This window comes from Mixophyes fleayi, chromosome 5, assembly GCF_038048845.1.
Source record: "Mixophyes fleayi isolate aMixFle1 chromosome 5, aMixFle1.hap1, whole genome shotgun sequence".
NCBI classification, from domain to species: Eukaryota; Metazoa; Chordata; class Amphibia; order Anura; family Limnodynastidae; genus Mixophyes; species Mixophyes fleayi.
Window position 1 is genome coordinate 221,822,551 of NC_134406.1, and position 23,260 is coordinate 221,845,810.

Here is a 23,260-nt window from a genome sequence, read left to right on the forward strand (position 1 = left end):
TAATATGTTTCATTTACATCTGTACAGTTTAATGCTTTTATTACGTTTTTATTTGTGCACCTATGCATTTTCCTTCCCATAGAAATTGAGTTTTGATTGTACAAATGGTCAATGCATTCATCCAGGAACATCCCCCTACATAAGCCATCTCCATCTAGTGAAGTTCATATAAATATCAAATACTGTGCCACATAAATTAGTCTATCATGTAGGTGCATTGCAGAGCTCTCTACAGTTGGTATCCTGCATTCAACAAGCAAGAAACACTCTGAGCTGCCCCATCCATTACATCAGAATGAGCAACACGTTTAATCTCCGCAATCAATGCCATGTGTTATATGCAGGAGTATTTTTTAGAATATATATATTTAATTATTATCTTATATCAGTCCCCTTTTCTCTCATTTTTCCCCAGTCTCTCCATACACATTTACATTTCTGGTCTTCAGTAATTGTTGGGGCAGATTGCAAGTAAAAATAGTTGACTTTTGTTCCAGATGAAAGCTGATGCGGCTTCCTTATATTATGTGCCATTAAAGAGATTGCTCGCTTTATTGCACTGACCAGTCCTAAAACTTTTTCAAACTTCTGTCAAAAGCAGCCATCAACAAAGTATAAAGCCACCAGTATAAGGGCTCATTCAAATGCAGCGGATATAAATTAGACACATTGATTTCCAAATGTAATGCAACAAGAGCAGACAAGTCTAAAAATCCTGCTGGGCTCTGAGACTGGGATTATTAATCTTGGCATCTGCTCACCTCCACTGTTCCCATCAGAGGCATAGGAAAATCCTACTTTTCCCACTGAGGACACTGGCACCAGGATCGATCACCAGTGTACCTGCATTATTGTTACAGCAGTTTGCTTCCATAGTGTTCCCATGAATTCTGCCAAAACACTGTCTGAATGAGGCCCGAAAACACGTTGTGGTGGTGTGAGGGGGAATAAGCATCAGATATACAGGTGAAGTAGAATGATGTAGATGGTTTGAGAAAATATATTTTCCAAACATAATGTACATACACAGGTATATGATTTGGGAGACTATAATATGTATTCATTTGTACCTATAGCCTTACAATAAAGAAAAACATTTTTTTTATTTTTTTATTGCAATAATCCCTGTCAACAGCATATGCAAAATGTTCAAATAACTTTTTTTACTTGCTTTTCTATTTTCAGTTACTGTAACCATCTAGTTGATGAAAAACATGGGACAAGCATTTCATGAAAATACATATATAAACCAAACATATCTATTAACCGCTTCCAAAGAGTACAATCAAAAATTTCATTCAGTCTTTCTACAAAAGCATTTTACATGTACAATTTACCAACTACCTCAGATGTCCAATAGGCCAAAAGAACCACACATTAGAAACATCACTAGTTTTTGAAAATGCTTGATAAAAAAAAAAATATATATAACACAACTCACACTTAACAACTGAGTCTGTCTTTAACCTTTACAATTTTTTTCTGCAGAAATATCAAATAACATAATAATATAGGTAATAAGGAACCTATAGCAGCTATGCAGACCTCTGCACACCATACATTATAAAAGTGACTTTAAATGAAGCTCTATTTTAGATGCTGTAAAACTTTTAAATAGATTTTTTTTTCTCCACAATAGTGTTTTTATTCAAAATGGGCCACAGGGGTGTTGGAAACAATGGGTATTTACAGTTAAAATCATCTCAAAATATATGATGAATTGACAAATATTGCTTCATGCATTTTTCTTTAATGTATGAAATATATTTTTTCTGATAATTTTGTCAAAATATTTTATCTAACAGTTTCTATTTCTTCTGCAGAATTAGAACGATTATCTATCTTATCTTAGCTGGTGATGCTATTTTAGAAGGAATGTTTGACATTTGTGCCCAGCAAAAAAAGCCTTTACCAAAGTCCATGTTTGTACCTGAAAATCAAATACACTCTTAATTATACGTGCTTATTTCATACACTAAATTAAATGGATGCCACTTTCATCAAGTGCAAAACATTTGAGAACAAAGTAACCTATTTTGGAAGGTGACTATTTAGTTTAGTTGTTTAGAGACCATTTAACAATTAATTCTGGGCTATAAAGCAAGTCAATATTAGGTTATATAACTGGATGATGTCAGGTGGAACTTTTATACAGTCTTTAAACTAATTGTGACTTAAGAAAGTCCAAGGTGAATTAATACAGCTTTCGTAGTTAAGTAATCCAAGATGGGATGGTGATGTCTTCACATTCCTAATAAGAATAACCATCCAGTAATAGATATTACGCTGGTGATTTGATAACAGGAGATGGCTAACATTTTTGTATGAAGAGACCTCAAATTTGCAACTTGTATTATGGTAAATTGCCTACCGTAATATAGCCACACACATAAGAAAGAAACACCAACTGCAGAAAAGCAGCAATTGTGCTACCATATATAGAAGTTAAAAATGAATGTAACTGAACAAATGTTTAAAGAATGCATTAGTTAGTTGTTTTGTTTTTTTGGGGGTATTCTATTGTAAAACAGAAAAAAGTGTCATTAGTACAAAGGATCCAATGATCTACAAGCTGGCTGTTCAATGGAATAGTGAGTGGAAATGAAGTACAGGCATATATGGTACTTCATTAACATAGGTATTCCAAAACATGATAATAAAATAACAAAGGTAGTATAACAACTGTATGGAATACCAACAAATTATAATTTCGACGGAGCACATCATTATCTTCTCTTGTGATTATGAAAGGCTCCTCAATTACAGTGAATTGCTCAGATTTTATCACTATAAAGCAGTTTTTTTTTAGATATCCAACAGATTCAAACACTTTTAAACACATCAGGTATAACACAGAACACATACAAGTTTGAAGATTTTAAATAGGATTGTAACAAAGCAACATTTCTTCTAAGCTCAACATGATCTATATTTAAAAACCGTTTCTTAGATATCACAAAATGCTACCCTTGCACTTTTCATTCCTTCGAACTGGTATATATAAACTAGAAATGAAAAACAGAATGGAATGTTCCATTGTGACTGAATGATTGAAATGGACTTTAATAATACAACAGTTATTCATCTAGAGCAGTCTCAAATATGCTGTGGCCTGTAATTATAATATATATATATATATATATATATATATATATATATATATATATATATATATATATATATATATATATATATATATATATTATATTATATAGACTTAGAACTATATTTTCCAAACTGCAAGTTATACCGTCAAGTGGTAACTTATTACAGCTAAAAACTTGTGTACTTTGTATCTCAAAATGGAGAGAAAATATACAGGTTTTACAAAATAAACTCAACTGATAAATGGAGTTAAGACAATTGTAGGTGTCCCCTGGCCTGTTGATGAAAGTTATAACTGACTTTTTTTTTCCAATTAACAAATGCTACATTTCCAAGAAAAAAATGAAATATCAGCAGGCAATAAAGTTTCAGATTCAAGTGCATCATCATTTTTCTCTGTAATAGGTCAAGTATGCCTTTAAAGATTCAGGAAGAGGTAAGCTCAAAATTTTCTCTCGAAGAAGGTTCTGTGGAGGCTCCTCAGCTTTCAAAGCTTCATTATGCTCTTTCTCTTCTTCTTTGCTGTCCTCCTCATTTTTTTCTTCATCATCACTATCTAAGGCTTGAGGAATTAGTTGGTTTCCTACAAATACATAGGTGTTAATGCGTCGTCTACGACATCGCCTTCTTTTCCGCTTCTGAGGTGGTTTGGGAGGAACACCTTTGGCCTGCATCTCATCATTTATGCAGTTCCTAAGCGTGCGGCGTATATAGATGCGAGCCAAGTCCTGAAGGCTCCTTACAGTACAGGGAGCTGTTAAAAAGAAAAAGTACAGTAGGAAGTTTAAAATTTCCCCCACATTTTAGTACAGAACTTTCAGCATTTCCCAAAAAAATATTTAAACTGTTGTGTCCTGAATTAAACACAAAGCTGTATACTATGAATGTAAACAAATTAAATTATTTTCAAGTTAACTTTTTAAACTATGTAGTTATGTAGTTGTACAACTAATAATAATTAAATACCATTTAGTAAAGCACCGATTATTAAAATCAGTTGTCTTATCAGATGGGTTTTATTTGTCAAATATATAAATTAAATAAAATCAAAAGATAAGGTAAGGACTATATTGCAGACTAATCTAATCAAAACAATAGATCAGCGATTTAGCCAGAATATTTAAATATATACGATATAAGGTGTTTAATGGAAATGCACAACTATAACAAACTTGCCTTGAACATAAAAATGATATTTATACACATTTATATGTTAAAATAAACCATCAATAATACAGTTTTTTAAATTATATTCACAAGGTTAAAATCTGTCTTTACTTTTCATAATTCCATAATATCAGTTCACATAGTAAGACATACATAAACTAATTTAGAATCCCATATTTAAATCCGTAAGTCATACAGCTGAAACTTTAAATAATTAGAAACTCTCAGGTATTCTCTCATGAAAAGACCCTATATGCAGAAATTGTACATAATATCTTACTTATAACTGAAAATAAGTAATTCAACAAACAGTACCTTAATTCACAAATATTCAGAAACAGTATGTTATTCATAAAAGTCCTAATATGCACAGGAGTAAATTGTGATTCATATATACCTTATCTGGAATGTATCGTTGTTCATGCATAAAATAATATTGATATAAGTAAAAGTGAAAATGTGTATTCCAGTAGTGTAAAAAGTATCACTTTCCCAAAGATACCAGATGAGGTTTCAAGAAAAGCTTTGTGGTTAAAATCCATAATGCACTTGTATCAGAAAGAATCGCATTATTGTGACCAACTGACATGTTTATCCACTCAGTGTGATTTCTTCTGAAGAAAAACAATACTGACATAAACAATGAGAGTATATTCCAGCAATGTAAAAATGTCTCAGATGACATACTGATACAAATTATATGAAGTGTTTCCCTCCCCAAAGAAAGTTTTGCCAGAAGGGTATATTATATTGTACTTATATGGACAAATCAAGAAGAGACTAAAGGTCTACAAATCGGGAACAATGTGCAGCTTGGAGAGAAGATTCCCTATAGCCTTCATGGCTTAGATTCAGATAATCATGGTAAGCTCAAACTATCAAGGCCACTGAAGTCACAATATGCCCTATATATCAGCATGACTCTCTCTGATATAAGTCTGATAATATATTAACTAAACAACTTGTTTATGGATTTTAATTACCAAGTTTTTTTTTTTTTTCTAAACCTTATCTTGTAGCTTTGTGAAATAGAATTAATGGTCATCGTTACGTGTATTAATACTAACTTATTTATGAACACGGATTTGTTCCAGATAGGGCATATATTAATCACAGTTTTGTGTACATTAGGACATTTTATGAATAACGTTCGGTTTCTGCCTATATATCGGAATTAAGAAACAGTTTATTGAATTATTTGTTTTTCATTATAAATAAGACTTTACAGTTTATTTTTGCACACTAAGACTTTCATGAGAGAATACCTGAGTATCTAATAACTACACGTTACAACTGTATAACTTAGGGATTTGGATATGAGATGTTAAATTAATTTATGTAGGTCTCACTATGAGAGCAGACACTATAGAGTTATGACACTTATAGATAAAATGTAACTTTTGGAATATCATTTAAACAGCTATATATTATTGGCAGTTCATATTAGATCTAAATTTATACTATAGATTTTTTTTTTTATATTTGAGATAAGTTTGCTAAAGTAGCACATTGGTATTTGACATCTTTTAGGGCATACATTTAAATATTCTGATTGAAGCAAAAAAGTCATACAAGATAAAAAGCTAAACAAATGTCACATTGTCTATATTAATAGCTACATTTGATTGCTCTGTATAATCCTCTTGTATCTAATATTTGTTCCTATTTTGTGAATTTCAATGCTCCATTTCCGCATCTGTGCAGGGCAGAAATTACGTCATAAAAAAGCGAAATGACATCATGAAAGGTGGAAGTGATGGATACCCTCCATAATAGTGTTTTCTGATACAGGAAGTGGATTGGATACGCCTAGTGCCAGGATATAACCACAATTTTCAGTCATTTGGAATGCTCTCCGTTAGGAAGTCATCCAATGAAACACATTTGGCCCATACTTGAAACTTTGCTGCTTGTTTGGAGGTCTCCACATTGAATCTGGCTAGACCATTGTTCATAAGATCTTGCTTGGACTCCTTGCAGATAAGCTTGATGGTTTAACTTGAATGTACGCTTAAAGTACTATTATTTTATGCTTATTTAATATATTTGAAGTATTGGGATGTGGACCACAGATTGATAATGTTTCATTATACAGTTTATTTTGTATAAACTGCAAAATTTGAATATTCATCATATTTTTAAATATATACAGTATGAAATTATATTTTTTTGCGAGTGAAAAACATGTTTATGAAGAGAAACTTGGTACGGGGATATTGATTAAACCACCTCACTGATTACTCAAATTTGTTTGATAATAGTACACTGTGTCTGGAGCTTTTTCTTGCATGGTTTTTGTAGATGTATACCTATAACAGGTGTCTAAGGAAAGAGCAGCCTACTGTATGCTATTAATTTTATTTGTTTATTAATTTCATTTTTCTAATCACTTAATATCGGGTAATCACCTAGCACTACAAATTTTATTTTGTGAAGTATTCTGTATCAAGAGCTGATCTAAAGTTTTGGATGGCTTTTTCTTAAGGGGTTGCAGAATTTACATGGATCTAGCAAACCATACATTTTTCCTCTTGTTTATTTCAGGCTAGAAATTAATTTTTAAAATGTAGAGATGAGCAAAATAATTCTTACAAACGGGTGGAGAAACTTAACCATTGATCAGGGCAGCAATAAAATGTTGTAAAAAAAAAAAAAAAACAAATTACCACAATAGTTATTTTTGCATTTCACTGGGAATAACTTTATCAGAACAGAAAGGGTTTCCTTTAATGCAAGTATCTGAACAGTGAGTGACCTTTTTAAGCGACCAGTAAATTAACAAAACCGTTCTCAAATCCATCACTGGACCCCTAGTTATTATGGAAAGTGGGAGTCCAGTAACAACAAAATCATAAGATGTATATACTGTACTTTATTTGTATAAGATGTGTGTGCCAGATATGAAACTTGTGAAGAGAGTAGTGAAGTGGCTCACCCAGTGTTAATAGCGTCATAGCTTAGGGCATATGTGGCTGACATCACAAAGGTTTGAAGGAAAGAGTGTGCTATTGTGTCTGTGCCAAGTTCCAATAGTTAAATTAAGCTGTATTCTGTGGCGATGCTTCACAATATATGTCCACACAAATACTTAAATAACCAGTAAAATTCGGCCATTTGTGTTACTCCCCATTTGACAGGAACACTGTATTATAATGCATCATATACTATTATGTTATATTTCAATGACTATAGAAACAGTTATGCCAGTAACCAGCAAAGCCAAGGTGTTAGAGAAACAATTAACCTGACAGAAAAAGTGTGAAAGCACCATTGTGCATGTATTATTTGTCAGAGACTACATAGGAATGTTATGATAAATAGATAGATCGATAACCAGTAAAATATGGTGCTGGATAAAGAAAGAGTTATATTGAGTTAATAATGGAAATACTTAAGCTGTTGAGCAGTAAGGAAATCTATTTTATTTGAGAAAATGGCTGTAAAAATTATTTAGTGTCAGAAAAGTCTGACATAACAGAGCGCTTTATTCTGACAAAAAAACAATTCAAAACAAAGAAAACAAAAAAAACTCTTACTGGTACTGAGAGACAGTTATTTAGAAAAGACAAAGGCTAGTAAAAGGTTAAATGAAATCTTTCTTGGCTAATGGCTTTGCCTGACGGGGACCTTTTAATGCCCATTATTAGGCAGGTCTGGCTGCCTGAGTGCCAAGAGCCTGTCAATTTTGGATACACAGTTCTCTTAGTTAGACTACGAACAAGCCTTGACCGCCATGTGAAAGATACTGACCAAATGAGGACTGCAATTTGCTGTCTTTTAGCCCAGTACATGCAGCAATTTACTACCTTAAATAGAGCTTGCAATCAGATCTTGCAAAGTTAGTGGTAAGATGCTTCATTGTGATCTAACTAGTTTTAGCCTGCAACCAAGTCCTACTTAGATAATCTTAACATGTCTGGAAACGAGACATGGGGGTATATTTACTAAATTGCGGGTTTGAAAAAGTGGAGATGTTACCTATAACAACCAATCAGATTCTATCTATCATTTATTTAGTACATTCTACAAAATGACACTTGGGGCATATTCAATTAGCCACGTTACTTGCAAAAGTAACGTGGCATTAAAAGTATTACCGTTATTACGGTAATTCTAACCCGGATGTCAGCTTGCAGCTCCCTGAGCTGCGAGCAGAAACCCGGTGTTAAAGGTACCGTAATAACGGTAATTCCGCGCACTATTACAGTAATAACGGTAATAGTGCGCAAGCCATGTTACTTTTGACAGTAATGCGGCCAAATGAATATGCCCCCTAGAATCTGATTGGTTGCTATAGGCAACATCTCCACCTTTTCAAACCAGCAGCTTGATAAATTAACCCCTAGTGAGAACTTGTCTTTGATACAAGCATTTTATAAGCTATAGATCACAAGTACAAACATACTTTGAGTTATTGTATACATTCAGGTAAATTGTAGACTATTGATTTATAACTAAACAGCATTTTCTCTAGTGTTGATCATCTCTGTATAAGTAACAAGCAATTGTATAGGCAATTCAAAATATGCTATGAGGAGAACACACACAGAATACAAAGTACATATAAATACTTACGCAATCTCACAATTTCAGATTTGTGGTTGTCATTCTTACTTGGTTGCATCAAGGGGGCAAAGGAAACAGCTAAGATGTTCTTGCTTTCCCATGTATTTTGTCCTGTTCTCTGGATCTGAGTAAGCTAAAGCAGTGAAACAGAACAGATTGCTGCTATTACACATTTTAACATCTTCAAGACTGTTAGGCTTTATGGTGATTCAAATTGTCACAATTTTTGTTATTACTTAGCCCACACAAGTAAATATTACTTTTTTTCTGTAAGACAAATAGTGCTTTCTTTTAATAGTAAAATATATTTCTATTGTATGGGCATTGTATAGGGAAAAATGAGTTCAAATATGTATGTTATTTTCTACAAATCTGCCATAGTTAATTTCACATAATTACAAAAACTCTTGATATTCACCCTAAGATTTGATCAACTAATTATTTTGGATATAGGTATACCCAATACAGGTAACGCAAATCAATCAACATGACAGAACTTGCAAAGAGCATTGACTCTAAGGAAATACCTTGTTTGTGGCAAATATGTTTCCCAAAGTGCAATACTAAAACTCCCTGCAATACATTATTCTCACATCATATGGCACCTTGACAGAACTGTAGTACGCATGGCAGGTGGATGAAAATCACACAGCACATGCATACTGTGTTTTGTTAAAAAAAAACTATTAATATCGTATGTCCGCTTAAATTAGTGACTTTCCAGCTTCTGTGGTCTAAGCAAAGGTAACTGTCAAATTACTGTCACAAACAAATATTTGAGTTGCCTCCACACAGAAAATAAATACTACACTGCTTAATAGGAAAAATTTAAATAAATGACAGCACATCCTCAGTTATTTTGCAACTCTCATCATCATCATCACCATTTATTTATATAGCGCCAATGATTCCGCAGCGCTGTACAGAGAACTCATTCAGTCACTCATCAGTCCCTGCCCTATTGGAGCTTACAGTCTAAATTCCCTAACATACACACACAGACAGACACACACACAGAGAGAGAGAGACTAGGGTCAATTTTGATAGCAGCCAATTAACCTACTAGTATGTTTTTGGAGTGTGGGAGGAAACCCACGCAAACACGGGGAGAACATACAAACTCCACACAGATAAGGCCATGGTCGGGAATTGAACTCATGGCCCCAGCGCTGTGAGGCAAAAGTGCTATCCACTTAGCATGATGAGAGGCTTTTCTTATGGGGATCTCCACCCACCCTGATTTGTAATGTGTCAGATCCAGAAAGAGGGATTTTATTTTATATTTGTTGTGGCCAATGGTTTTAGAGAGCAGTGATTTTTCAATTATGTTTATTATATATTTAGCCTTTTGGTAGAATGGGCAGCCTCGTCCATTATACTGGCATCACTGAGGGGCCGAAGGGGGTTGGGGGTGAGTTCCGGCACTTTTCACCATGTATTTTGTGGCCTCTGACTCGCTGTTACCTCTGCTCAAAAGACAGATGCTGCTGATCCATTCATTTAAAATGAAGTGCTTTAATTATTATCTTCAGCATCTGTCATTCGAACTGAGGTTCTCATCGCAAACGTATATATTTCAATGATTCAACAGCAACCATTTAGCAAGGCATGTTAGTGCAAGTAAAACGTATGAGAGGTTTTTTATTAACATTACATGTGTAGAAATGAAATTGCACAGATTGTGCAATAGCAGCAGAATCACCCATTTGAAGCCTGCTGTATGAGTACTTTATATGAGGTTTAACACAGTTATTGGGCTTAATTTTTTTATCCCTACAATATACACATGGGTATGAACACACAAATTATTTTGGGGAAAGTTGGGACTGAATTGGCATTAGAAAGACAAATATTGGGGTGCTGGCATAATTTGGGGGTATTGATCACACTGACATTCGCACCTTTTTCGTTACACTGTGTAACACACACAAGGAACAACACTGCCTAGGTATGAAGGGGGTAGGGAAGGAAGGCCCTGCAGCAACTGTGGAAGGGTTCTAAGAAACCCAGAAGGAGCATTGATGCCTGGGTGTGCCAGGAGACTAAGCTCTGTAGTGGAACTCAGAGGATGTCTAGAGCAGAATTTCATTGAGACAAATTTTTGGAAGGGTGAAATTGGTAGATTTAGAGTTTCATACTTAATCAGTGCCAAGAGTGGGGCAGACACATACAAGCTGCCTACATGTGGACAGGAAGGCAGGCACATGCCACACTATCTCGAAAGTAAATATAAAGTGACCAGGCTCAACATTGCGCCCCGATAAGGGGGTCAGCCGGGATTGGTTAAAAGGCTTGAGAGCTGCTTTAATCCCCTCCGCCCCCAAGACATGTTTATAACTGTATAAAAGGGCTTAGAATCACTACCTTATAATAGTGTATGTACTTAAAGGATAAGTTATATAAACTCAATAAACATCATTACTACCAAAATCCTGTTTGCTCCTATGAAACGCCTGTCCCAGTTGTGTTCCTATGACCAAAAGATAAAAACGCTCTTTTAATCAAGCCTCCAGCTGTCCTGTTTTAAGCTCAGCATCCTGCATCAGTGCTCCACCAACGATCCTGATGCATAGCAAGTAATCAGAAATTATTCACTTGCAGCAACATATTACCTTAGAAGCATAAGCAGCTCATGGTGCCTGTGGAGCAATTATCCTCTTTAAATTGGAGGCAACAGGTTGGTGCGCAGTTGACACTCACAGTCGGTAATTGGCTAATATGATAAAGCAGTGCCAGTAGAAGTAGCCACTGATGACTTGTTGCGGACACCCACCAAAACCCTATAAAATTGGTGGAGCAGGGTGACAGAGAAAGCCCATTCCGTGACAACTGATGAAGATCATTCATTACATATCATCCTAGATCATGGGTAGACAACCTGATACACTTCAGTGGTTGCATGGTGTGGCCCTCTAACTTTCAAAAGAGTTACACACAACTCTTAATCTCAGTAATAAATTAAAACAATACATTTAATCAAAGAAAGAGACACATCTGTAATAACACATTAGCAGGCATTGTAAAGAAGTGTTACAAGCTATAACAAACAAATCTGTCAATAAAGCAGGTAGGAGCTGGAATTAGGGCTGCCTGTCAACAATCAATGCCCAATGTGGTGGTTTAACAACCCTGCAATAACTGGTTTTCTTTCCTATTTTTCACTTTGCAAGCTCTCATAGGGAAACGGATTCACACAGTTTCTCTCTGGGAAAACAAGGAAGAACATCATAAGTTAGGGGCTCATGATGGAAGGGTTAGGAAATTAATGATAGGATAACAGATTAATAAGGGTTAATAATGATGCCAAGTGGATGTAGGTGTCAATGGCAGATGATTTGATTTAATGATGATGCAAGAAGTAGGGGTTAATGATGAATGAGGATTAAGGGGTTGAAGATTATTATGATTACAACGATAAAGGGGACATGTTGGGGGCTGGGTGATGTTGGTAAACGGGACAGAATGGCAATAGTGATTAATGGAACATTTTGGTAGGGGCATTATGCAAAGAGGATGATAATGCTGGTGCAATGGATTGAAGGGGATTGAATGGACAGTGATGATGCTAAGGAGAGATGTGAATGGGTTTGAGGAGTGGAAGGGAAACTTAGAATGAATATTAGGGGAATACTGGAGTAAGAGGAAGAGGATTGGTATGGGCGTAGGGTTATGAAGTTGATTGAAAGGGGTGAAGTGTATCTAAGAGGTGTGTGTAAAAAGGGTGTGGACTAAGTGTATGGTCTACTACCAAATGGTATATACCATATAAAAATGTTTAAAAATATGCCTACGTTTTTAGGCTGACCGTCTAGATTCTAAGAAAAGTTATCTAGCAGCTGTAAACAAGTGTGATTTGTTTAAGATTTTTTGGGATTCGATTAGCTTGTTTTGTATTGCAGACAATATGCATTTAGATTTTTTATAAGGGAATAATAGGGCATATGTGTATGCTATGAGGCTAATGTGGATCATTTCTAATCTTCCTAGAATAGTCCTCAATTTTGCTAGGGGCAAAGTTAAGGCAACAAAATGCCATAAAATATTGCTCCAGCATAAGTCACTACAAAACGCTTTAATCAAACCAGTCTGCACAGTGATGTTTAATATCTGAAAAATCTTTTTTCTTTGGTGATGTAATAATACCTGTTCAATCATAGTGTATTATAGGTTGTATGTAATAATTTGCAAGGTATATACGATCTCAAAATTAAATCATGATAACAGAGAAAGAATAAGTGTATAGTTTTGTCTATACTTATTATACTGTGATGAAGATATTGATAAGGCTCGTATTAGAATAACGATTTGACCCGTATTTGTGGATTACTTGGCAGGAATGTACAAGCATGTGTTTATATCTGGGTGAGGGGCCAGTCAAACAAAAGAATTGCGCAGAATAGTGCTCCCGGATTTTTAGCTAGAATGCAGTAGCTTTATAGCTGGAACTACACCATCTACGATTGGTCATTGTACAAGATGAAAGTTTATGGAGTTGTATAGAGATGCCACCTAACATCAGAGATATCTTGGGTAGCACATAGATATTGCCAAAAATGGTCATAAGATGTACAACGAATTATTAGATATTGACGAAATGACCTAGGGTCATGGGTATTCCTTAGATATTGACGGAATTGCCTATGAGATGTCATGAGTAATAAAGTGTTAAGGTACTGAAGAAAGGAGCTGAGGGGTCATGGGTTAGATATTTACTGTATTAGCTATATATTGCAAATTGTATAATCCATAATTAATGAGATTAAAATATATCCTCAAGAGGAAAGCTAGTGACAATCTGCCTATGGTGGGTATAGACTGGAATTTTTTTTTAGTGAGTGGTAAGAAACTCACAATTGGAGGGTATGTTGATGAGACCCTGTGTAGAGCCACCTTGAAAAGACCCCCATAATGCCAGTGGGGTCACTTCCATTAGGCAGTTGGTTACTCTGGAGGAAAGGAGCCCTACATTGAGGAGTAGATGGCGTTTGACTCCTTCTAACTTGAGAATTAGTGGGCGATGCTGTATGCTAATACATCCACAACCCAGAAACACGTCTTTGAGAGCTGTCTAGCAGATAACGCATTAAGAATTTTGAGTCGGCCAGGGGCACTGGTCGCCTGGGAAAGCGAATTTTAGCGATTTTGGCTTAGTGGAATCAGGCCTGCAAGAAGAATACGCCAAACCTTAAAGGATTATAGACTTCATTCCCATGCAACAGACAGTGAAGATATTAACATAGGTTGTTGACACAGTCAAGAAATCATAACTTTACAGGAAAAAATTGATGTTCTGAAATATTTTTAAAAAAATTCAATGTTTGACACAGTCATGTAAGTTCTGCTAAAATTTATAATAATCACCATTAGAGAGCTTATAATCAGGTTATGTATTAATTGGCTGGATGTAATTAAGAAGACCGGATCGCAGGATAGCGATGAGTCCTTTATCAAATGCAGGAAAATATGATTATATTATATTATTCAAGATGTCACAAATGTTAGTATGTCTAAATCAGGGTTCTTTGGTAAAGCAGATCGCAGTTTTGTATTTTAGTATACATGACTGCAAAAATACATGATTTTAGACAGCTATACACATAAATTATACATATTAACAAATAATGTAATATATGTATTCAGAACATGGAACAGGTAAATATTAATCTAGTTTTTGTCATTTTAAAAATGCATATAAAGGATATTGTATAAATGGAGAGATGGTATTCAAAATCCTACTCCTTTTAAAAACCCAGGTATATACAGGTAATTTTAAAATGGTATATTGTGAGGGAAGTATTAACAATAGTAACAGGAAAGCTGCCTAGTGGTCACAGGTATGTATTGCAGCCCCTTGATCAAATTTTGGGTAATCCTGAAATGGGGAGGATAATATAGATCTGGTAACTCTGCATGTCATTATTTTGGAGATGTTTGATTTCATGTAGCATTATAATTAATGAAACCCCTGGAAATTGGTAATGAGTTTATAAATGGGGATAATAAAGGACAATGGAATATGTCACACAGAAATAGGACATGGAAATTCCCACTTGAGTAAGGTTACACAGGATCTGATAAATGCCATCAGAACTGTTGAAACACTACACATGGATAGAAAAGCAGAAAATCCCACAATTGTATGTAACATGGTTAATTAGAGTCATGGAAAACCCCAGTGTAGTAAAATAATGTTTGTTGATAGCAGACATAAATGTTCATAGTTTGTGTTTATAAATACCTGTAAAACCTAATTAAACTGAAATAATTAAAAATTAAATAAAAAATAACCCCTGGTGTGATGTTTTTATTCACCAGGATCAGGGGGACAGATGTGGATCAAATTATTTTAATCTGTAACAGTAATAGTTGAAACAGCTGCAATACAAGTTTTTAAGAACTAAATAAATAAAACAAAATCTCAGTTTAGTGGTTTTGTTGTATTAACCTTTGTTGACCACTAGTATGAATAAATTAGGATTTTAGAAGAATCAGTAGTGGATATACCGATCCGCAAAGGCGGTAATGCACAAAATTAAAAAGTACTAATGTTTTTCACTAAGTTTAAACAGGTTCTTCAGGGGGAAACTGTTCTTAACAATATACTAAATGGGTAATTCTCTAAACATTGTGTGTCCTTGGAGATATGAGTTGGTGAGATGACATTATGTGAATACAAGTATTAGGTATACTAACATTTCCTTCTGTCTCCACAGGTTACACAGAACAAGATTCCTCTATTTTCTCCTCCTCAACTGGTTAGAGAATTTCCCAGATACAGGAAAACTTTGGAAAAAATGTTATGGTATTGTACTTAGTTGGAATTATGTGAAGTTCAGTACTTAATACTCGCAAAGGATAGTAAAATATGATTTTACAATTCCAGAATGGTGCTAACACCTGGAATTATAACAAACAGAGAGGGCAGGATGGGACAATTAATTACGCTCAGAAGGGAGTGTTTCCAGAGGATGCTTTTATTCTCTCATATTAGTAGCCAGAAGTGGACAACGACAGAATATCAGAACTCTACAAGCGGCAGCAATGGAGACAGATGGGTGAGGGAAAGTAAAAATTTCAAAATGACGATATTTTTTTTTTCTTCCATACTAGAAAATGAGAATTAAAGCAGATGATATCCTTGACAGATGACACAAGAGATCCTAAGATGGTCGCTAAGAACACAGAATGGCAGGACCTGGACACAGATAAAACCCAAACCAGATGTAAAAGATGATTGTATCTCACAAGATTATCCCCCATCCTATTTGGCGAAGATGATGACATCATGAAGATATAGCAAAGACGAAACAACGCTCAGATATTATATTTAATTGTTGAGGGATGATTTAAAATGAGGTTTTGCTGACATTGTGCAGTCAGTAAGAGACACAGGTTTTTTCATCCTGCCTGCCATAGCAATTTGAGGTCCCTTAGCACCTCTCCTCTTTATTACTTGATACTTTGTACTAGAAACTGCATTGCAATAATAATTCCAAACTGAATACCGTACCACCTGTTCACATACACAAACACACTCTGAAACAGTATTACACCAACATGGAAAATGATGGATTTGGGCAGCTCAACAGTAATATCAGACATTGACAAACAGGGGGACTGTGAAGGAGCGATCGATGTCATTGCGGTGCGATGATGTAATTGCGGGGCGGGGGAATTGCTGCGCACATTGACACGCACACAGTAGCTAATTACATGATGCCCACTGTGTTTAGACCAAGATTGTACCTACACAGTACTAAAGGTGCGGCAATAGTATCTGTCTGGGTACGAGGCATCACAGATTTCGAGGACAACAGCAAAACTGTACTTGCCCCTCCTCTTCAGAAACCTGATTTCTAGTGTAGAATTTGGAACTGCTTAGGTCAAGCCTCAGGTAATTAACATGCCTACGTATTCCTATACTGGGACTCCACCCACAATTGGGGTTCGAGTAAGAGAAACACGTTTCTTTTCTCTCTTGCTTTCTGGACTGAGAAACAGCCACACATAGGATTTCCCATTTGGACACAGGAAAAGAGAAGTATACATGGGCCCATCCTGCACTGTTTTAATATGTGATCATGTGGGAATATATACTGGTTAAATATGTACAGTGTTTAGACCCAGTGTTCATGTTCAGTGTTTTGATGTTAGGTCTGTAAACTATGAGAGCTGTATTGGGACGGCATAGGAGGCTGGTATCTTGGAGATATCACATTTGGTCAGGAATGATGTGGAGATTGAATGGAAGTGGCTTTTGAGTGCAGATAGTATGGAGCTTGTGTTTGAATGAAAAGGCTTAAGTTTGCAAAAGTTAGGTTGAGTAAGAATGATAAGTACAGTTTAGATTATGTTGCATAAATAGGAATAAACTGTAATTGTTGTAACATGATGTATGTGATATTGTTAGTGTACTTAGAAAGTGACTTAGAAAGTATCTGACCTGGAAGATTAGAATGGTTGTTTTGAGGAAGTTTTGCAGAAAGTGACTACATAGAAACATATTGTGTGATTTTGGGAAAGTTTTGCATAAATTGTTTGTTAAAGAATATAGCTGAGATTAGGACTTAGATTAGAAAGACTGTTGAATAGAAGATGATAAAGTGAAATAGTTGAGATAAAGGAGATTTTGTACTAAGTTCTGCACATATAGTTTAGTGCTGGATAAATTGAGTGGACAAAATGGCTCCTGTGTACAGCTGAAGTAGGGAATGCATTGTATTTTAAGTAAAATGTATTATGCTTTCTACACTATTATATGTGTAAAGACTGATACTGAAAATACCTAATGTTAAGAAGAATACATATCTTACATGAGACTTTGTGGAAATCCTTTCTTGATATGATTATCATTATCGCCTGTATTATACTATAGTAATAGAGTAAATAGAGCAGACAATAAAACAGAAAGATCTTTCTAAAATCTGGGTTTAAACTGGAACCTACACTTTGTTTGTGATAACGAAGGTAGTTATTAAATGGTCATTACGATATTAGCATTAATAGTATATTTGCCTCATCAATGACCCTCCTGATAAAAACAGAGGGAAATAGCAACTCTTTTAGAGGCAAAATAGATACCCTTTTACAAAGTGTCTCTTTCTTTAATGAAATGTATTGTTTTAACTGTTTACTGAGATTAAAAGGTAATGTGTGGCCCTTTTGAAGGTTCGAGGGCCACCCATGCAGTCCATGAAATGTATCAGGTTGCCGTTCACTGATGTACAAGAATACATTTTAACGGTTTAAAATTACAACATAACTTCATTTAAACTGTACCACCTACTATTCGTGATAAATATAACCATTATTTAACAATAAGATTTATTCACAGAAGCCGGGTTCTTCTACATTTCCACAATGTGAATGTGCGAATTCATGCCCATCCATATGTATAGTACACAAATGCATTTGTAAATATGTGCAGAACAATTCCCAGCACCCTTAAGACATCAGCATGTTTTGGTGCTACACCTGCAGCAACATCAGACCATTTCACCAGCAATTTCTCAGTGTGTGACCATCTTTAGAATATGGTTTTCACTGTCTCTTTGCTGGGGAAGACAAAGTGAACTTTGTGAAGCTGAACACTGAGCATCGGATCTGCATTTCTGATACCAACTTCAGCTTGCTTCTCAGAATCTGCTTGTTTCCTGTAACAATGACCAAGGCCTGTCTAGACTTTGTTATTTCTTAGTGACCCTGACATTGCTCCTGGAGCCAGTTCTCCTGCTTCATGTGCCTTGCACCACTTCTTGAACTCTGCTCTCAACTGACCATGGAATTCTTTATAACATTTCTGTCTCTTATTCCCAGTGCTATGCACCGGTCTCCAATTCCCAGCATCTGCCTCCTTGATCCTAATGTGGAAGCATTTAACATAATCCACTCAGAATTCAGAATAAATATAATGGTAGTATGTGCCTTTATACAAGGTAAATATCTATAATTGTTTTCGTTTTATGTTTGAATATATATATTTCAAGATATATATTATATATAAATATATTGCAGAAATCAACAAATTATCACCTGGTCTTCAATAGGCATTACTAAAAGCCCCCCAATTTTCAGTAAAATTTTCATGTAGTTTTCATGGTCCTTCTGTACGCCAGCACCACAATAAATCCGATCATATTGCGGACTGTCTGATGCTATCTCCAAACAATTGCCAACTACGAAAGCAGGCTCACAAAATTCAAATCTGAAAAACAAAATTGCATTTGACAAATTAACAAATACAATGTTCAGCCAGATTTGGTATAAACACACACAAACACACACACACACACACACACACACACACACAGATAAAATACATACAGGTCCAAATGAAGTGGCACTCAAGCTATTGTACAAAGGTATCTGCATTAAGCATTTATTTAAACAGCTACACACACACACACTATATGGATAAAAGTATTTGGACGCTTGACCATTACACCAACAGGGACTGTAATGACATTGTATTCAAATACATATACTTTAATATAGAGTGGGTCCCCCCTTTACAACGATAACAGCTTCCACTCTTCTTGGAAGGCTTTGCACAAAATTTTGGAGTGTTTCTGCTGAAATTTGTGCCCATTCATTCTGTACAGCATTTATGAGATCAGGAATTGGTGTTGGATGAGAAGGCCTGGCTCGCAATCTCCGTTCCAGTTCATCCCAAAGGTTGATAGGGTTGAGGTCAGGGCTCTGTGCCCTTTACTGGAGAGAAGGGGCCTAGCCCAAACCATTATCCCCATCCACCAAATTTCATAGTTGGCATAATGCAGTCAGGCAGGTAACATTCTCCTGGCATCCGCCAAACCCAGACTCATACATCTGACTGCCAGAAATGCCCAATTCGTCACTCCAATGAACACGTTTCCACTGCTCCACAGTCCAGTGTCGGTGTGCTTTACACCACTCCATCGGACGATTGGCATTGGTCTTGGTGATGTGAGGTTTGCATGCAGCTGTTCAGCCACGGAAACCCATTCCATTAAGCTCTCTCCGCACTGTTTTTGTGCTTACATTAATGCCAGTGGAAGGTGGGACCACTTAAGCTATGGAATCAGCAGAGCAATGGCAACTTTTACGTACCATGCGTCTTAGCAGTTGTTGACCTTCCGCTCTGTGATTTTACTTGGTCTTCCACTTTGTGGCGGAGTTGCACTTGTTCCTAAACACTTCCACTTTCTAATAATATCACTTACAGTTGAGCGTGAAGTATCCAGCAGGGATGAAATTTCACTAACCGTCTTCTTGCAAAGGTGGCATCCTATCACAGTACCACGCTTGTAGTCACTGAGCTCTTCAGAACGACCCATTTTGTGTCACAAATGTTTGCAAATGGAGACTACATGGCTAGGTGCTTAATGTTATACACCTCTGGCAACAGGTCCAATTGAAACACCCCAATTCAATGACAGGTGTGGCCAATTATGTTTGTCCATATAGTGTGTGTATGTGTGTGTATAATTATATATATATATATATATATATATATATATATATATATATATATATATATATATATATAATTATACACACACATACACACACACATACATATACACACACATATACATACAGACAAGATTGATGAATGGCACTCTCCATATGAAGGTTTGCAAAAAAAAGAATATATTTATTTTCAAACTCAGCAAGGAAGGTGCAATTCATGAATTTTATTTATCGTTGTCCCCATCATATATACATACATATATATATATATATATATATATACACACACACACACACACACACACACACACACACACACACACACTGTTGTGGTCTCCAGAGTTAGAGTAAAAGTTCACCTTAGCTATGACCAAATTATCTCATGTATTTGCCTTTGAAAGACTAATGTAACTGAAGCATAATAAACTACAAAAAAAGATAAACAGGTGGTCCAATCTGTAAAAATGGCCTACATTATGATAAAAATATAGAAAGAATAGAAGTCTGTATCCAAAATTGTGCTGTATTTTATTTTTATTTACAGCCTCACTTTGGGTTCTTATGGTATATTTCCTTCATGGGCTATGTGCCCATAGGCATCCTGTATTCAGTCTAGTAAAGCATGTGCTATTTCCCCCATGCCTGTTCATCAACAGTGTTAGCAAGTAGGTCATGTGCACTTTCCCTGCATTTCTCCATAGAAATAAATGCTTCCTTTTATGACCAGCCAGAGCAAAAATGTTTGTTCTTGCATCCAGAATGATAGCCTTGAGAAAAACAAACATATACTGGCTGTCATACCAAAACTAAAAAGGACGGTTTTGCCAAGCAACACCAAATGCTGTAAGTCAGTCTCCTAGGTCAGGGTAAAGAGGTCCTCTGCATCTTCAAACCTACCCATAGTCTACTTTGTCTTTAAATAGAATGAAAATGAATTGGAACAGGAAAGCTGAGAAAAGTAGTCTGTGGATATAAAGGAAAGTGGTCTAATAGGCTTAAATATCACTAGATGCACTTGTTGGGAGGCTATGCAACCCATTCAGGCACCAGTTGGCCATGTAATTAAAATGTACTGTGGAACGGTCTACACCATTTTGAGTACTAATCTCAGTAGATTTTAGTAATTTACCGAATATCTAAAATGCATCTAAATACATTTTGGGCATTCCAGAAGTACAGGAAGTTGCCAATACTGATTTATTCCAGTAGGTAAACCAAGATCACAGCTCAAAAAGCTGCTACTTTCAAGGAATGTGGAAGTGAAGGTATGTCACATATGTTTGCTGTTGCATCCTTGGTCCTGCTCTGCTGCAAAGAGAACCTGAAAGAGTATCTGTCCGACAAGATAAATTACGGGATTAGAATTTTTGAAAGAAGGTACTTTGGAGAATTATAAATACAGTTATGATATACAGCTGAAATGTTGCTGGTTACTCAATTTATGCCCATGTTTAATGTTATTTCTTTCCCCAAAATATTTTCTATAAAGCCAACTATACTGTATGTCTGAGGGCAAAGAGAGACAATACTCTGGTGAATCAATTGAGTGGAGGCACTATTCTATATTGGTTCAGTTTATAGACACTCTACAGTACTTAAGAGCAATCAGAGATCACTGGATCCCTATAAACGAGTGAGGTCATGTGAACAAAGGCCGGTAGTTCCTTGGGGCAACAGGGATACATTATTAAATTGCTTGAGTTTAATTAAACTCACTTGTCAAAGCTATCACTATACTTAATGAATGCCTCCAATTTCTCTTTGGCATATTCCACCACATCAGAATGAAGCTCAACTCCATGATTTATGCCAAATGGACCTAAAATAAAAAGAAACAGTCGGGTTAACACAGGGTAGTCTAGAAGCAGCAGCCAAAAGCATTACAGCATATTTAATTGACATTTTCACATTCACACCAGCATTGTTTTAGCATATGTGAAGCATTTTCATACTTGAGATATATTTGAACACCCCAATACCTTAGATGCTTATGTGGAGTGTGTTTCAGAGACACTATTGGGTACAAGTGTGGAAAATGGGACTACATTATTTTACACACTGATGCATATGGCGACATGAAGAAAAAAAAAAAAAAAAAAAAAAAAAAAAAAAATTATATATATATATATATATATATATATATATATATATATATATATATATATATATATATATATATATATATATATATATATATATATATATATATATATATATATTTTTTTTTTTTTAAAAAATACACTGATCTGTATGTAGCCTAAAAGTAAGATGAACAGCATCCTCAAGTATACTGAAGTTATTATATAAATCTTTTTATATAACCACATATAACCAATCTTTTTAAGTGTCTAATTCTCATATTACAGGCTTTGACAAATGTCATTGAAATGTAGAAGCCAGTTCATTAATGAAGGACATATTTTCCATTTAATAACAGTAGTTAGAATATTTTAGAAGTGGCAAAAGCAACAATGAACACCAGCCTCAGGTCTTAAACAACTGATGAGAAACAGGGGACAACGTGACTGTCTTTAGTATGTTTCACTATTTATATTTGAATGTTTTTATTAAATATATCCATTTATTAGAAATTAAATTTTCTATTTTAATTGCACCATAAAATGTGTTCAATTCAAAGGACAAAGGAAAAACCAAGTCCTTTTGTGGTAGAAGGGACTGGGTGAATACCAAAGCCAGGAAGAGCCACATTAAATGCTCTCTACCCACCACTGATATCTCATAATTATCTCTCTCCTATAGAACACAATCTTTTTTTTTTTTTTGCATCTGTGTAAAATAAAATGCACAAGTGCACCTAGCCACACATAAATGTCAGTGACCCCAATCTGCCAAGCTCTTACGATAAGAATATGAAAACTTTGCACCCTACCAGATGCAGTCCTTTTCATATGCAAATTTCATGTGCATTACCTATAATTGGACAAATGTGAACTAAATAAGCGGCATTTGT

General features: G+C 35.3%; 1 protein-coding gene across 4 annotated transcripts in view; it reads right to left on the bottom strand.

The window, feature by feature from the left end:
* Positions 1-3,209: 3,209 nt before the first annotated feature.
* PCMTD1 (protein-L-isoaspartate (D-aspartate) O-methyltransferase domain containing 1) overlaps positions 3,210-23,260 on the bottom strand; it is a 31,233-nt gene continuing 11,182 nt past the window's right edge. For all 4 annotated transcript variants that reach the window (XM_075213507.1, XM_075213504.1, XM_075213506.1 and 1 more), the window contains 4 exons: positions 22,006-22,108; positions 18,871-19,042; positions 8,848-8,971; positions 3,210-3,859 (listed from right to left, as the gene is read on the bottom strand). In XM_075213507.1, coding sequence (XP_075069608.1) covers positions 3,492-3,859; positions 8,848-8,971; positions 18,871-18,924 — 546 coding nt within the window. In that variant the 5' untranslated portion in view covers positions 18,925-19,042; positions 22,006-22,108 and the 3' untranslated portion in view covers positions 3,210-3,491. The remainder of the gene's footprint in view (positions 3,860-8,847; positions 8,972-18,870; positions 19,043-22,005; positions 22,109-23,260) is intronic.